General features: G+C 40.5%; 1 protein-coding gene across 2 annotated transcripts in view; it reads left to right on the forward strand.

Annotated features, from left to right (window-relative positions):
* The window catches only part of EHD4 (EH domain containing 4), a 63,802-nt gene that overhangs the window by 27,093 nt on the left and 18,653 nt on the right, over positions 1–18,056 (forward strand). For both annotated transcript variants that reach the window (XM_048855661.2, XM_075129687.1), the window contains exons 3-4: positions 277–374; positions 13,859–14,271. In XM_048855661.2, the coding sequence (XP_048711618.1) occupies positions 277–374; positions 13,859–14,271 (511 nt within the window). The remainder of the gene's footprint in view (positions 1–276; positions 375–13,858; positions 14,272–18,056) is intronic.

Genomic DNA, 18,056 nt, shown 5'->3' on the forward strand with positions numbered 1-18,056 from the left:
CTGGCTCTGATTGCTGCAGAAAAAAAGCTTTAAAATGTGAATGAAGTGTTCCTTCAGAAACTCAAAGGCAAATAAAAAGGAACACCAAAAGTATTATTTTTTAAAATCTCATGATTGAACATTTGTGGTAGGCAGTACAGTGACCCCAGTGTTCGCTGCTTTACAAAGAGGTCCACCTTTGTTAAGGGTACATGCACTCAAGAGAGGGGATTTCTACAAGCAATCTAACCAAGAACTAGAGCTGCTGTAAATAACTTCTTTCCTCCTTCCCTCCAGGTTCATGTGTGCTCAGTTACCTAATGAGGTTCTGAAGAGCATCAGCATCATTGATAGTCCCGGCATTCTTTCAGGAGAGAAACAGCGCATCCGTAGAGGTGAGTTGAAGCAGTCAAAGTAATGAACACCTCTAGCGACCTGTTCTGCTGTACTGGGAAATTGGTCCCGCTAATCTTTCTTAAGGGCCTGCTCCAGTGGCTTGGAAATGGTGAAATTCCACTGTGATGTGGGAGACCTGTGTGTAAATTGTCTCTTTTTGCATCTCTATGCTGAACAAATATTACAAAGTCTGTTGCAATCAATGTTTTGAGGTTAGCTGTAGAGATTGGGATCAATGTTCTATTCATGTTGAGTGGTGCAGGGGCTTTTGTTGTTGTGCTGAAATACACCAAAACACTTTAATTAAAAAAAAAAAGAAACATTTTGTTTAATTTTCCGAGTCCATCAAACACAATCCCTCAAGATATATAAAACTAAAGAAACAATCAACAAGAAACTTCAAGTAGTTTAACATCACACTGAATATTTGCTAAAATTGATGATATCTCTATTGAGCATGCAAACCACAACATTTTTCAAAGGCTTATAACTTGCCCAAATTTGGGTGGATTTTCAGAAGAATAGTAAATGAGTGTTGTAGTTCCAGATATTGATTACATTTAGTAGTGTGAATAATGTAAATTATAAATATGTGGATTATAATTATAGGCGAGGCTGATAGCACCGTCTGTTTTTAACCAACTCCCCTGATACTTGTCACCATATTTTTCAGTTGCTTACCACTTTGCCAAACCTAAACAAGCTGGAATTTTCCATGCTTGATGTCTACCTCAGACTGAATTATTTTGGAAAATTTCAGCCAAATGATTTAGCCATTTCGGAGAATAAAGCGAGGAAAAGATAGGTTGCTTTGCCCATGTTAAAAATTTGAGAGCTTTTCTCTGAAATGCTCTATCACTTCCATGTTTTGGACCTGGCACTTGAAATTTGGCAGGGAGGCTGGCTTTTGTGTCAGGGATGCCTCTGTGAAACGGCTTTTGCTGCCCCTATGAAAATTCCACCTAAATTTGGCCAAGTTATAAGCCTTTGAAAAATTGTAGTTTGCACATGCTCAATAGAGACTTCATCGATTTTTAGCAACTAAAATCTCTGAAGATTTTTGTTCTCACGCCTCTTACATCTCCTAGTGCTGACCAGACTGAGCATTCACCATCCCAGCAGAGTGATTGAGCATGCTTCATCCCCTCACAGCTCCTAGAACTGACTATATTGCGCTTGCACCATCCCCACACAGCGACTGAGCATATTCCCTCCAGCCCAGGGCTCTAGGGGTGAAACCAGGCTTTACCAGTAATGGCTGCTGTGGGGTGGGGGGGAGATAATTCACTGGAACTGACAGCAGAAAGTATGTCTCCCCTGTGGTCTCAATGACACTCCTGTCAGTGCTCAGGCAGCTTGGAAGAAGAAGCCATCTGATTAGAATGTGGAGGGGATGGAAAGGAGTAGATTACAAAAAGGAGTCTGGTGAGACAGGGATTGGAGGTAAGGAAAAAACTGGGGCTTGTTGGGCAAGAAGACTGCGAGTCAAGGGGAGGAGAGGCAGGGATTGTGCACTGCAGCAGTGGGGAAAGGTAGTTTAGGAGTGGTTGTGCAAGGAGACTGGTATTGGGAGCCAGGAAAGGACTGGGAGCTGGTGAGGGGAAACAGGAGGGTGGGCCGGGAGTCAGAAGACTGGAGGCAGGGAACACTGAGATATGGCAAGGAGCTGGGATACTGCGGGATGTAGAGTGGCTAAGTCTAGTTGGGTAAAGAGACTAGGATTGAGAGACAGGAAAGGAGAGGAGTCTGAGATCGACTGGACAAGAAGATTGGGACTAGGAACCAGTGTGGAGTGGAACAGGCATGAGAGGAGGGAAGATATGTTTGGTGAGGAGCTGGGTTGCAGAGGGGACTGAAATTGGTTGAGGAGCGTGGGGAGGGAGACTAAGAGTGGAAACCAGTGGGTGGGGAGGGGAGAGACCGATCAAATGAGGAGCCAGGAGTGGGGAACTGGGACTGGCTGGGTAGGAAGATTAGGGACAAGGAGTTGGAGTGGGAGGGGGAGATCTTGGACTGGTGAGGAGACTGGGACTGGGCTGAGAAGCCTGAGCAGTGGGGACTGGGATTGGGTAGGCAAGAAGAATTGGACTTGTACAAGGAGTGGGGAAGAGACAGGATTGGGACAGATGAAACCCCCTGGCAAAATTTCTTATCCCCCTCTAGTCTAGAGAAGATACTTCATTAGCTCAAGTGTCAGAGGTCTGCGCAATTAAACTAAAGGTTCCAACTTTGCTCATGACCCATGTTCGTGTCAGTACGATGCCACATGATGGAATTTGTTTTTTCAGTTTGCTTTTTTAAAAACCTCAAAAATGACATACAAAAAACTTACATTAAAAGAATATTAAGGTTGCAAAGTTAAGCACTCAAAAGTTAAGAAATGTCATGTGGAAAAGGTAGCATGTGTTCATGTAATTAAAGACTGCATCATAATGCATATGCACAAGGGGTTGGAATTAAAGTTGCACAGGCATTTCCTAAGTTTTGAGTGTTTGCCTTTGCCTTTTGTAGTTTATTTGTGTTTCATACTTACATTTATATTGTACTAAGAAGAGTATAACTAGTAAATTCAACTAGCTAATTCACTTAAAATAATCTGCTATTATTAGTAATAAAAAAGTGGAAATGGAGAATTAATACCTGTCCTTTATTGTTCCTCTTTTCGTGGAAGCAGATCTTATAGTAGCTATGAGATGAACTACTAAGTCAATATGGTGGAGGACTGTTGATATTACATCCTGCCAAGTTCCTGTCATCTCTGTTCTGACAGAGATTCTCAGCCATATTGACACAATATAGTCTACATTAACAAGAGGTATCTCTGACTCCTATGAAGCCAACATGTCTATTCATCAGCACATATTGGCTAGTACTGCAAGCTCCCAAATGTTATTTTCAGATATTTTATTATGATATATGCATTGTAGTTGAAAGGGAGCAAACTAAAGTTGTACAAAAAATTAGACCATGGCTTTTTAATACAGCTTGTAGGAGACCTGTCTGCTTTTTCAAAACTACTTAAATAACAAAAAAAAACAAACACCCTCCTACAAGTAAGGTGTCGCTCCACTGTCTAAATGATGCTGAAATGTTGGAAATCTAGGATTAGCAAATATTACTGCTATATATTTTGTAGAAGTGAAATAAGAATAGCAAACTCAAAAACTAAACAGAATAAATTTCTGCAAAGACCAAACGTAGACTTAACATGCCATTCTGGGCAGTGAATAGTCAGATTCGTTTCTGGTAAATATCTTCATCCATGTCGTCACTGGTTTATGATTCTTAAATATGGTAGAAAAAAGCTGTTTCTGAAAGAGGGAAATGAGCAAGAAGTTTGTACAAGTTTTATACTCTATTCTGTAACGCATTGTCTCAAAACTGTTGTAATATCTTATCTGCTAAATCAGTACACCGGAGTGTCACTGGAACATCCTGCATTTTCACTCCCTGTTCTCTCATAGATGGATTTTGTGTGTGTGTATTAAATGTGACCAAAGTGCCAGTTGTAAATGGCAGCTCTAAGGTACTTTTGTTGTTCATTGAACATAGAGAAGGAAGAACTCTGACATGTAAAGCTCTTTGTGTATTTAAAAATAATTATCTCTTCCTTAATAATATGAATTACATTGTGATTTCTTGAGGGTAGCCTAATATTTGATAACCATAGAAATAGAAGTATAGTTTCTAGTGCACATGGCACTGACAGAGAAGATAGATTTCTGTTCCTAAATTTTAAATAACTAGGTGCAGAAAATGTTAACTTTGTGTCATTACATAGGTCAGCTATTTTTTCGGTCTTGCTAGAATGTGGCTCTGCTGAACACTAGTTAGCTTTAGCCAGTTTAGTTGTAGTGTGAACAGGGCTTTGTTCTACAGCAAACCTCCCATGTAAATTCATCCCAAGATTGGCAGATCATCTACTTTCGAACAAGGAATCAAGAATTGGGATTTTGGTGTAGATGCACACGCCAACAAATTCAGGTGTACAAATGAGTAAATAGTCCTTTTATATGCTTGTATGGTTGTGCAAATACACTGTGCTCACCCACATGTATTTGAAGTACTGAATGTTCAGATACATGCCCCACTGTCTGACATAATGACTGCTCAATCAGTGCAAATACAGCTGCTGTTGGGTCTACTTTGAGTATTGTATTGTCAAACATTTATATAAACAATGGGTTTTGTAGAGAACAGACCTGTAATTCAGTGCAGTGCAAAGCCTCTCTAAGCTGCTTCTTGAAGGAGAAGTATGAACAATAAATTATTTTCACAATAAGGTTAACTTAACACATTTTAAACCATATAAACTTGTTGAATGATTTTCTAAATCAGATGTGTACTATTGTGAATGGTATTTAAGATTCCAGATTACTCACGAACTTGTATCTAAAATGTCTTAACAAACAGAGTACACCTTGTAGAAAATGGAGACTGGCCTCTGGCAATGACATTTAAGTTGTAGTCTCCCAGGGCACGAGTCTAACATTTTTTCTCTCCAATAGTTAGTGAAAGTTTATATGGTACACTAGTTGTGTGAGAGTTAAAGCTACTGAGAGTGGCTTTATGCTTGACCCTGGCTTTGTAAAAAAGGTTGCATTTTAAAACCATTAGGAGTTACCCTCTCCACTAGCAAAAGTAAGCCCTTCCCATGCTGATATCATCTGAGCAGAAAGCACTCACTGCAATGTAAGCCCAGGCTTAGCAGAATTCGAGTTAGCAGACCCTGGGTTTGTTAACCTAGGGCTTGAGCGTCTGCACTCATTTGTAATCCCCGGTTAGAACTTCTTGAATCCTGGGTCTCACCCTGGAGCTCAAGCATCTACACTGCACTATGTATTCTTATTCCTTCATAACTAAGTCCTACCCTGATTCCAGGAGACTGGTTAAGATGACGTACTGAGGTCCCTTCTAATCCTACACTTCCATGATTCTATGCAGGCCCAAGTTTAACCACCCACTTCCTTGCACCCTTCCAAAATGTGGCCGCTCTAGCCCTTTGTTCATGGTGCAGTGTGGGAAAACTTGTAAGCCCACCAAAGTGGCTCTGTAGGTGACAAAGGAAGTTGGACTGTGGAATACTTAGTGTTGTCAGACTCCCAGAGGACAAGCCCAGTGAGTCTCTGTCTATATTGCAAAGCAGTAGGGTCCCTTGTGGGGTTCTGGGACCCTGGGTCTGAGCCCTGGGTTAGTGTGATTTGTGTCTACTCAGAAGAGGGGTAAGGCTTGAGTGTGAGCCCTGGGCCTAGGCTGCATTGTAGACATACCCTTTATTTCTACCATAGTAGCAGCAGGAGGCAGCCAAGCCGCTAAGATCTACAGAGGAGAACTAGCAGTGGACCCTTTAGACAATCTAGGGATGGAAAGGGACAGAACTGTGCATCCCCAATACCCAAAGACCAGCACTGATTGAAGAAAATTGCTACTAGGACAGAAATCCATGTTCTAATCCATCCTACACCCTCATCCTGTGAATATCAGCTAGCAGTGGCAGAGGAAGGCCATACTGGAGGGCTGGGTGGGGCTGGGGGTGGGGAGGTGCTATCAGAGCAGGGGATTCTTCATCCCTGGAGCTAGGAGAGACACAGGAACCTGTGGTCCCTTCCCGTGTGGTTAATGGGAAATATAAAAGGGACCATCTCCACTGCACGCAGGTAGGATGGATATATATATATATATGGGACCATCTCCAATGCATGCAGCAACACTCATAGGAGAGGGGAACAAGGAGGATCACATCACAAGTAGCTGGTTTCTATTAGCAGTAAAACTGCCGTTCTCCTCCTTCAGAGATGGGAATTGTCCCATGCTCTCCTGCAACACCTTGATTCATTCTTGCGGGTTAGGAGTGTTTGTTCTTGCCCCTTCATTCTTGTTGAAATTATTATTTATCCAGGGTATTACCACAACTCTAATTTAGCCATAAATTCCTCTATTAAATCCAGAGGCTGAATGGTATTCATGCAGTTGCTCTAAACAGGCCTAAAAAGCCTAAATAATAAGCAATTTACCATATCCAAACAGTAACAAAACATTTATAACCATTTGATCAAGATACCTAGGTGTGCTTAGACCCACGTTGGTTGGCTCCAACTTGATCAGACAGGTATTAGCAATGACCCTTTCAGAGTTTACTTTTTTATACCCCTTACAAACAAGTGATGTCGTTCCTACTTATTGGACCTTAGCTAAGGCCAAACGAAGCAATTTCTTATATAGCCAATGAATTACTGCCCTCATAGCCAAATAACCATGTTTTATTTCTCTTATTTCAGTCCAAACCTTAAATAATATAATACTGATATTTTATCTCAGCAACTGCTTCAAACTAAAATTAGATGCCAGTTCATCTTCTATAGGAACTTTCATTTCCTTTTGTTTCTGAGCTGATTGCTGACTTACTTGTATTTAGTAGTTCACATTCTGTTTGTGTGGCAGGAAATCTCCCAGCCCAAAGTGCTGTTTCTTTGGAAGAGTCGCTTTTCTCATTATTTCAAAATTTCATATTTCAATAACTTTTTTTAACTTTCAGTCTCCTTCTACTTTTCTTTTTTTAACCTTTTTTTCTTGCAAAAGCTGGATTTTTTTCCCCATAAGTACTAAATAAATTATATGGGGAAGTACTGCACTGGTGCAGGTTGCTAAGTGAAATTTAGTACCATGTGATGGCTAGTCTGAGCCCTCTATCCACTGTCCACCTCATACGACTACCATCATTATTGACACTCACATTGGCAGTCACCTGATTGATTCAATGACATTTCTGAAAGAAAAGTTTGGTCACCTGCTGACAACTTGGTGAGCAGCAGTCTACCTCTCTGGTAGTATTTTGTGTGTGTGTGCGCATGGTGGGGAAGGAAATCCATTCTTTGCTTTCAGGGTGTAGAGTGAAAGGTTTCAAGCTTTTTCTATGAAGCAATTGTTGAATGGTTTAACTATTAACTATCAGTTTACATGTGCAAACATAATTGCAAGAAAGACTTGACAAGTATTACTAACTTACTGAGAAAAAGTAAAATTAATCCTGTGGTTGACTGATTAAAATCCAATGTAGAAACTGTATAATTTAAAATGGAAACTATTAAGCTTTCTTCTATATTAATAAACCCATCCAGGTGCCTGCCCCTCAGCATGACTACCTACCCATATACTCTATTAAAAGCTTTGGAAAATTCAATCAGTTACCCAAGCTAGAGCAACTGATAACTTTGAAAAGGGACAAAAGTTTACATTTCTCTTTTCAAGGTTAGGTTCTGTGCACTTTTCAAAGCTGGATTTATTTGAAAACACCATTGCCCTACCATTATGAACAAGCAAGATATTCCATAAACTTTATTATGCTATCTAGCCTTTCATTAGACTTGCAGGAGATTTCCAGCAGTATGTGTAAATACATAGCCATGTGATGCTGGGGGGAAGTGTGAATGCTGTGGGCACCTTAACACAGGTGAGACGGTTCTGTGGTAACACAAGGTGTGATGTTTGCCTAGCTATTTCAGACATGTTGTGTTTGTTGTCTACAGGATCTGAAAAGAAAATAAGTGGAAGGGAAGGAAGGAGCTGGGGCACTGGAGAAGCTTCCATTTCAATTACAACAAAACACATTTAGCAGTTCTTCCTGGATTACATAAACAGTTAACCGCTTACATTAATATGAAATGAAGCGGGAGGCATAGTTTTTTAAAAAGAAAAATCTTGGCTGCCTGATACTGTTGAACCATGGGATACATGTAAAATTAGTGTCTTCCCTATGTCTCCAGCAATCTCTGACAATACAATGGCTTTTTTGCTGCTGTAGTGTTCAGAGGTCAATCCTTGATGTTTAACAACTGTAAGAATTAATATGAATGTGTGTGTGTGGGGGGGGGGGGGAATAGCTTCCAGTGTTGCATGTTCGTTTCACTGGGATTCAGATGGATACTTAAGGCACCAAAGGTTTTAGAAATTGTGTGCAGAGGAGGGAAGCAGAAAATTGGCTATTTTGCACCTTGAGATAATTCCAGCTCTAAAAAATACCCAAACTTCTGTGTCTAGTTCTGCTAAAAAAAAAAAAAAAAAAAAAAATTAGATTTGGAGTAAGTGAAAAGATGCAAATGATTGCAATGAATTATAGCATATAATATATAATACAGCATGAGCCACATGATGAAGATCTGGGAGAATGTTATTGATAAGAGACTATGAAGAGGAGTAAAGCTCAGTGATAGTTTGGATTTGTGCCAGACATGTCAACAGTGCATTAAGACAGATTGTGGAAAAATATAGAGAAAAGAGAAAATCCCTACACGTAGTATTCATCAGTCTTGAGAAGACTTATGTCAATCTTCCGAGAGAAGTCAGCTGGTGGTATATGAGAATGAAACAGATACCTGAAGATTATATCAGACTCATCCAGGACATGTACGAGGGTGATGTTATCACTGGGGCCCTACCAAATTCATGGCCATGAAAAACGTATCATAGACCGTGAAATCTGTTCTCCCCCTGTGAAATCTGGTATTTTGTGTGCTTTTACCCATAATTGTAAAGTAATTACCAAACAAGTGTTAACAGGAAAAATGCTGAACCTAGCCCACATTTTAAAAAAGAAATCATTGCAAGAATGTTTAATTGTAAATAGTACTATGTCTTATACAGGGCAGCTCATAAAAAGTTTAATATCTTTAAGGTGATTGAGACCCACAAGCCCTTCAAGCCTAAGTGGCAGAGAGCCCTCTCCCCCCCAGTACAGTAACTGACATCAGGCCTGACACACTCATTGTCCCATTGTTGCCATAATATAGATCTAGGGCCCTACCAAATTCACAGCCATGAAAAATGCATCACTGACTGTGGAATCTGGTCTCCCACCGTGAAATCTGGCCTTTTGTATGCTTTTACACTATACTATACAGATTTCATGGGGGAGACCAGCATTTCTTAAATTGGGAGTCCTGACCAAAAAGGGAGTTGCAAGGTTGTTTTATGGGGGTCGCGGTATTGCCACCTTCACTTCTGCGCTGCCTTCAGATCTGGGCAGCTGGAGAGCGGCAGCTGTTAGACGGGTGCCCAGCTCTGAAGGCAGTGCTCTGCTAGCAGCAGTGCAGAAGTAAGGGTGGCAAAACCATACCATGCCATTCTTATTTCTGTGCTTCTGCTGGCGAGGGCTCTGTTTTTGGAGCTGGGCTCCCGGCCAGCAGCTGCCGCTCTCTAGCTGCCCAGCTCTGAAGGCAGCACCGCTGACAGCAGCAGTGCAGAAGTAAGGGTAGCAGCATCGCTGTGACAGGTTCGGTCATAGAGACCCCCTTGGGACTGTCACCTGATGTGCTGAAATTACCTTTGAGCCCATTTTTCCTGATGGCTTGGGACTCCACAACCCTGCCTTGTTGAGCCAGACATGCTAGCCTGCTGCAACACAGATCCAGGTCTGAACCACGCCCCCAAAAGCTGCAGACTTTAACTGAAAACCACTCACGAGGTTACCCATCTCCAGCACCCAGATGCCCACTTCAAGCACCTGAGGAATAAATGTTCTTGGCTGAGTGGGAATAGGCACCAGGTTTAAGATGGATTCCAGTATTCTGTGACATGGTCACATGTCCTGTGAAACCTTATTCTTCATTCTTCCAGGGCTGGCCCACATGTACCCAGGGAGGTTTGCAAGTAAACAGAGCCATTTAAAACCAATTGTTCTAGCTAATGGTAGCGATTAAGTTTCTAAACCATCATCAATGGCTCACACTTTGCATAATTACAATAGTACCTCAGGGAGTTATACTTTATATTTCTAGCTTTAGATACCAGAATGATACATACCTACAAATAGGATGAACACACTCAGTAGATTATAAGCTTTGTAATGATACCTTACAAGAGACCTTTTGCATAAAGCATATTCCAGTTACATTATATTCACATTCATAAGCATATTTCCATATAACATATGGAGTGTAACGTCACAATCGCAACCCCCCTCCCAAACACAATAACCTTGTGACCCCCCACAACTCCTTTTTGGGTCAGGACCCCTACAATTACACCAACTTTAAATTTTGGATTTAAATCGCTGAAATCATGAAATTTACGATTTAAAAAATCCTATGACCGTGAAATTGACCAAAATGGACCATAAATTTGGTAGGGCCCTAGTTATCACAGTTGGAAAGGCAGATGGAGAAACTGAACCGTCTTTAGTAAGAATCAGAGTACATCAAGGCTCAGCACTAAACCCCTTTGTGTTTACATTGGTGTTCAATGCAGTTACAGAAAACATCCAAAGGGTGGCACCATGACGCATGTTTTTTGCAGACGATGTTGTGCTCATGCGGGAGAATAAAGAGGAAGTGCAAGAAGATTTAGAGAGATGGAGATGTATACTTGAAAGAAATGTCATGAAAATTGGCAGAAAAACAGAGTATATGGTCTGTAGAGTTGATGATACCTTGTAGGAAGATAACGGAACTATAAGTCGAGTAGGGCAGCCATTACCATAGGTACAGAAGTTCGAGTACCTAGGTTTGATAGTACAGGATAATGGCGAACTCAGTGACGAACTTATAAGTAGAAAAGGAAAGGCATGGACTAAACGGAGAGATGTGAGGGGAGTGATCTGCAATAGGAGAATGTCTCTCACATTAAAAAGTAAGATCTACAAGATGGTGATTAGGCCAGCACTTTTGTTTGACTGAATGCTGGGCACTGAGGAAGAGACAGGAGCAGATCTTGAATACAGTGGAAATGACAGTGTTAAAATAGATGCTGTAAGTTACAAGATTGAACCATGTTTGGAACACATGAATTAGGGGAAGTGTGAAAGTGGTATCAATTATAGAAAATTTGAGGGAATCCAGGCTCACATGGTTTGAGCATGTGAAAAGAAGACCAGAAGAATATATAAGAAACTGTGTTAAACTTAGAAATGGAAGGTAAGAGAAGGGTTATAAGACCCAAAACAATGGATGTCACACAAAAGTATCTGATTAGATGTGGAGTTTCTGAGGAACTGGTTAAAGACAGACTGTAATTGAATTACGGGATGTGTGCTGCACCTGCACATTGTGACAATGACTGGAGCAAGTGCTGTTTGTGGCCATACTACAATAATTCACATAAAGCAAGATAGTTAATTTGGCCTCCGTGAAACAAGAGATTAAAAAAAAAAATGCTAGAAATATTTGGCTGAAATGTTTAACCATGGCTGAGATTTCTAGTATGGTTATACCAAAGTTGTATAACTGCTAGAGATGGTCAGAAAATGGGTTTATTTTCCACAGAAAATGAAAATTATTTTCATTGAAAAACTGAAAGGTGAAATGTTTTTTCACCAAAAACTCAAAGTTGACGTTTTCTAGGGAAAGAAACACTTTCCACCAATGTTCATTTAGTTCAGTACTCAGTTTTCTGTTGAAAAACCGTTTTGATGGAAAATTTTCAACCAATCTTTTAACAGGGCTTGGTTCACTTAGTCAACTTTGCAAAACTTAAATTTTATTAAAAATGGCTATTTTAAATTCACTGGTTTGCATCATGTTTGGATTGAAATGCATAACTTAATAATGTTTTTCTTCCAAACTAATAAAAATCCAAATCAAGCTGCTACATGTTTCAGATTAGGGTAGGTGATATATAGTTCATATTTTGGGTAGTTTGGCATTCTGCCTAATGCAGGAGTGGTTCTCCCTCCCCCATCCTAATTTTATCCTTCAGACAGGAAATTCATGTTGCAGATTGAAGTGGTTTGTGTGTTGGTTTTTTCCTCACTTTTTACTATTATTTCTATATTTTTTATGAAGAACACTGATAAGTAATCAAGTCTTTTTGGATTAAATGTTATACCTTGGGGTAACAAGAATTATCTTCTGGATTTGTCTTGTTTGTGTTCTTTTTTTCCATTGGCTTTTGTTCTGCTCCTCCTGAACTGACTACTCTTAAGAAAAAACGTAAGAAAAAAGAGACCGAGTAACCAGGAAAGGGATTGGATTTTGTATTCCTTGCTAAGCAATCCGCTTAATGGGAGATGTCGCATTTGCTTTTTTTATTTTATTTTTTTTAACTGTTTAATGAATCTGACATGAATCTGTTTTGAGCTCAGTAAAGATTTCTTAGCATAGTCTTGCCATCTTATTTGGCATGAGTGTGCTGGATTTGTAATGGAGTTAGACTTAAGGGCAAAAATTGGGAAGATTTTAAGTAAAATACTTAGAGCTTCTAGTTTTTGGTTTCATATACTCTGTACTTGTAAAATTTAAGGATTTAATGGTTTAAATAAAAGACTTAAGGCCACCTCTGCCCACTGGTGCAACTGCTATGTGCTTTATGGCAGAATTTGGCACAGAAATGTTTTAATGTATATCTTTGAGTTCCCAGATACTGCCTCTAGCCAATTTCCTATTGGAAGGCATTGGAGGGTTTACTGCTCACAGCAGGCATCTTGGAACCATAGCTGCTAATGATTCAGTAAACTTATTTTTCTTGTGATTTTTTTTTTTTTTTAAGTTTTTAACAGCTGGCAAACAGCTTCAGCTATGATGTGGATGTGAATTATCTTGACTAAGCAGGCATTATTTCAGGGAGAATGAAATGATTTTAGAATGGGTACTCTCTTCCCTCTTTGTGTTACTTGCTTCGTAGAGATAAGAAATTGGTAATATGGAGAACAGGGGACAATAACACAGAGTAAAAGATAAGGACCTTTTGCTTATCTATGCAGAACGGTTACGTAATGCTTGGATGATGACTGTATTCATAAGTAAATGTAAAAGAAGCATTCAATATTGTAAAATGTCTGAAGGTGTAAAATTAGAGTTTAATGGTGAGCTTCCTACATTGCCAATGATTAAAGGTGAATGCTGTTGGGTGCTGAATTCTGGATTCTGTTCAGGTTTCCTCACCACTATCCTTGAATTCTGACTGTCCTTCAGAGTAATTTTTCATTTTAGAGGATGGACAGGGATGGAAAACTGGCTTCCAGTTCACCTGTTCCTCATATAAGTAAGATGGGTCACTCAGACCAAACTCAGTGCCATTTCACAAATTGATTACTCCTTCTGTAGACTGTGTGTGTCATTCCTGGAGGAGTTCCTGAAGTACTGTTTGTAATATGACAGTGAGTTGGGTTGTTGCGAGGCCATCAACAAGAGTTGTAAACTGTGCAAGCAGACTTTTAAAATAGTTTTTGCTTTAAACTTCCTTTTGTTTTTTGTCCCAGATAGTCTTAAAGATCACCACTCGTTTTTCTTCACTGCAACCCACCCTGTCATTAAAGCTACCATTGGAATGGGTAAAATTCTTGTGACTTGGGCTGCTTAGTGGGCTGTGGAGCGTTACAGTGCAGTCCTTCATTCCTAGAGTGTACACAGTCTGCTGCCAGTCTAAGGACTGAGACACTAGGGTTAGGAATTGAGTTTAAACTGCTACTGCTGGGTTATAAGCTGGTCCTTTAAACCATCCTTAATAAAGAATTATCAATTTAGTGACATCCTGTGGTATTCTCTCTCTTCAGGCTATGACTTCTGCCAGGTCCTCCAGTGGTTTGCTGAGCGGGTTGACCGCATCATCCTCCTCTTTGATGCCCATAAACTGGATATTTCCGATGAGTTCTCGGAGGCTATTAAATCATTCCGAGGCCACGATGACAAGATTCGAGTGGTGCTGAACAAGGCTGACCAGGTGGACACCCAGCAGTTGATGAGAGTCTATGGTGCACTCATGTGGTCCCTGGGAAAGGTGATTAACACTCCAGAGGTGTTGCGAGTCTACATTGGTTCTTTTTGGGCCCAGCCTCTTCAAAACACAGAGAACCGCAAGCTCTTTGAGGTAGAAGCCCAGGATCTCTTCCGAGACATTCAGAGTCTCCCACAGAAGGCAGCTGTGCGGAAACTCAATGATCTCATCAAGAGGGCAAGACTTGCAAAGGTAAGATAGGAATAGAGCCAACTTTATTTTCAATGACCAATCTCTTCTACGTTTGTTTCATTCATTCTTACTCTCTCCTCTCATGTCTTTCCCTCCCCACCCAGAAACAAGTTGTTTTCTGGAAAATGGATTCAATTAACAAAGTTAAAGGAAAAATTATTGTTAAATTATATGTTGGAGATGAACAGTAATGTGATGAGCCAATCAGTGGACCTTCCGGAAGGCCATAGAAGGAAAAGTACTTTTAGGATGCTACTCTCTCTGCCTTTTGAAGGAGACTTGAAATCTTCTAGGATACCTCCCCTTTCTAATAAGGAGAACTTCATACTACTAACATGACTAAGGAGGGATATGATAGAGCTCTGTAAAGTCATGAATAATGTGGAGAAAGTGAATGGGAAGTGTTATTTAACCTTCACATAACACAAGAACTAGGGGTCACCAAATGAAATGAATAGGCAGCAGGTTTAAAACAAACAAAATAAATACTTCTAAACACAATTCACAGTCAACCTGTGGCACTCATTGTCATGGGATTTTGTGAAAGCCAAAACTATAACAGTTCAGAAAAGAATTAGATAGGTTCATGGAGGATAGGTCCATCGATGGCTATTAGTCAAAATAGTGAGGGATGCAACTCTGTGCTGTGGGAGTCCCTAAACTTCCAATGGCTAGAAGCATCTGGCACTACCCACTGTCAGAGACAGGGTACTGGTCTAGATGGACCATTGGTCTGATCCAGTAGGGCCATTCGTATGTACTACCTGGAGCTAATCAACAGCAGCTAGGCAGAGCAGCTAATGACTGAGCAAAACAAGATGCCCCCTTCACCAAAATGCCAAGTGTACCATCTTCACAGCACTTGCGGTTCCTGGACCACAGATCACAGTTGAGACCCAGACACTTACTTCCTCACACACACACGGCAGCACACAGCACTGGTGCTAGATCATGGCCAACCAACATACTGCCGATGGGAAGTAACTTCTCCTTAATCAAAATTTATTTTGATTTTTTTTTTTATGCCACACACCCCACTTTGGCACTTCACATCTATTAAAAGGAGTACAGTGGAGTCGCATCTTACACGGGGGTTAGGTTCTAAAGTCAGCCCGTAAGGCGAAAATCGCGTATAGTCAAAATGACCCTGTTCGGTGGAAGGTTTGAATAGCGCGTAGAGGCTAAGAGCCTTTTCTTGCAACGTGTTGCCATTGATAGGCACATGTTTACGGTTCATGTCTTCCAGCCATAAGTTTAATGCCTTTTTAGTCTTCACTAAAGTCTTATCACTCACCTGGCTTGTCACCTTAGTAGTTATTGGAGCACTTGATGCAACAGCTTGACGAATTTCTCTCTCTCGAATCTTGATGGCACGGATGCTAGATTCGTTGTGGCCACATTTACATGTCACATTGGAGACCGACATACCGTCTCTGAATAAGTCCAACACAGCCAGTTTTTCCTCCAGCGTTGGAACAGATCACTGTTTCTTCGGTTGAGCACCAGATGAAGTAGTTGGCTTGCGTTTAGGGGCCATGTTGTACGAAAAATACGTATCTTTAAACACTAGAATCACACTTAGCATGGCGAGATGCTCATATTGTGAGACGCACGTGGGTACTGAGACCGACTGAGGGAACAGCAGATTCACGTCTCCCATCTCACGCTCACTCTGGAATGGTGGGCAGAATCGCTTGTTATTTTTCTTTTTTTTTGCCAAGCGCATATAGTTGAATTTGTTTAAGTTAAATGCGCGTATGATGCGACTCTGCTGTAATACTGCCATATTGAAACTAAAAAACATTCCTTTACTTAACAGATCTGCCTGTATATTACTGTTGTGCAAGCCAACTCAACAATAAAAGTAATATCCGCAGATTAAACCTTCTGTATTCCCAACCCATCATCTTCCCACATACTCAGCTAAAGGTGGGCTTAGCATCATTTCCAGAAGAAATCCTAGTCTCTGACAGACCAGAGAGGAAGTGAATTCTAAGAGGTCCTTTCAGGGCAAATGCCCTACCAACATTATCCTCTGTTTTAAACTATGGAAAATAGTATTTGCATGTGCTAATTGGGTAACCGCTCCCTGCAGTAGCTACTTGATTTGTGTCCATATATCTAGGCTTGGCAGTATTTAATTTTTATTTAGATTGCCTATTGAAAATGTGTACTTAAATTTTTGTTAGGCCTCTAATTATCCTTCAAACTAGCCTCTTACTTGCAAAGCTCTTGGAATCGTCACCAGATTGCTTGTTTATCATTTTAAAGCTTTCTGATTATTACTTACGCTAATCTTCAAAGTCCCTACTTAATGACACTAGCTTCTGCTGTCCTTTCCTGTCTAGGCCCAACCTGGATAAACTTCAATTGCTGTGTTTTAAATGGTTTCCTCTAAATATTTCCTTCTCTTCCTTAGTAGACTTCCTTTATTGTATAGTATTAAAATTCCAGATAGAATAGTAGCAAAAGTATTCTGATATTCTATTCTTCTGCAAAGCCCTAGGGAATGTTGACTAATCAGCACCTTTCCTTTTCTAAATTTCAGCAGGCAAATAATTTGAAAAAAATTTTTGGTGAAAAATGGGAAGGAAGAAAAATCAAATAACATTGAAGCTATTGCAGAGGAAATTTGCTACTTACTAAATATTTCTGTGACGTACAATGCAGATGATAGTATTTTGGGGTTTGTCTGCATGGGTAAATTATACCTGTGTAGGCTAAGGTGTGATTTTGAACCAGTAGTATAGTTATACTGGTCTAACATCCTGCGTAAACATTCTTATTACAAAAAGAAAAGGAGTACTTGTGGCACCTTAGAGACTAACCAATTTATTTGAGCATGAGCTTTCGTGAGCTACAGCTCACTTCATCAGATGTATACCGTGGAAACTGCAGCAGACTTTATATACACACAGAGAATATGAAACAATACCTCCTCCCACCCCACTGTCCTGCTGGTAATAGCTTATCTAAAGTGATCAACAGGTGGGCCATTTCCAGCACAAATCCAGGTTTTCTCACCCTCCACCCCCCCACACAAATTCACTCTCCTGCTGGTGCTAGCCCATCCAAAGTGACAACTCTTTACATAATCAAGTCGGGCTATTTCCTGCATAGATCCAGGTTTTCTCACATCCCCCCCACCCCCATACACACACAAACTCACTCTCCTGCTGGTAATAGCTCATCTAAACTGACCACTCTCCAAGTTTAAATCCAAGTTAAACCAGAACATCGGGGGGGGGGGGGGGTAGGAAAAAACAAGAGGAAACAGGCTACCTTGCATAATGACTTAGCCACTGCCAGTCTCTATTTAAGCCTAAATTAATAGTATCCAATTTGCAAATGAATTCCAATTCAGCAGTTTCTCGCTGGAGTCTGGATTTGAAGTTTTTTTGTTTTAAGATAGCGACCTTCATGTCTGTGATTGCGTGACCAGAGAGATTGAAGTGTTCTCCGACTGGTTTATGAATGTTATAATTCTTGACATCTGATTTGTGTCCATTTATTCTTTTACGTAGAGACTGTCCAGTTTGACCAATGTACATGGCAGAGGGGCATTGCTGGCACATGATGGCATATATCACATTGGTGGATGTGCAGGTGAACGAGCCTCTGATAGTGTGGCTGATGTTATTAGGCCCTGTGATGGTGTCCCCTGAATAGATATGTGGGCACAATTGGCAACGGGCTTTGTTGAAAGGATAAGTTCCTGGGTTAGTGGTTCTGTTGTGTGGTATGTAGTTGTTGGTGAGTATTTGCTTCAGGTTGCGGGGCTGTCT

The sequence above is a fragment of the Caretta caretta genome, chromosome 6 (genome assembly GCF_965140235.1).
Source record: "Caretta caretta isolate rCarCar2 chromosome 6, rCarCar1.hap1, whole genome shotgun sequence".
Taxonomy (NCBI): Eukaryota; Metazoa; Chordata; order Testudines; family Cheloniidae; genus Caretta; species Caretta caretta.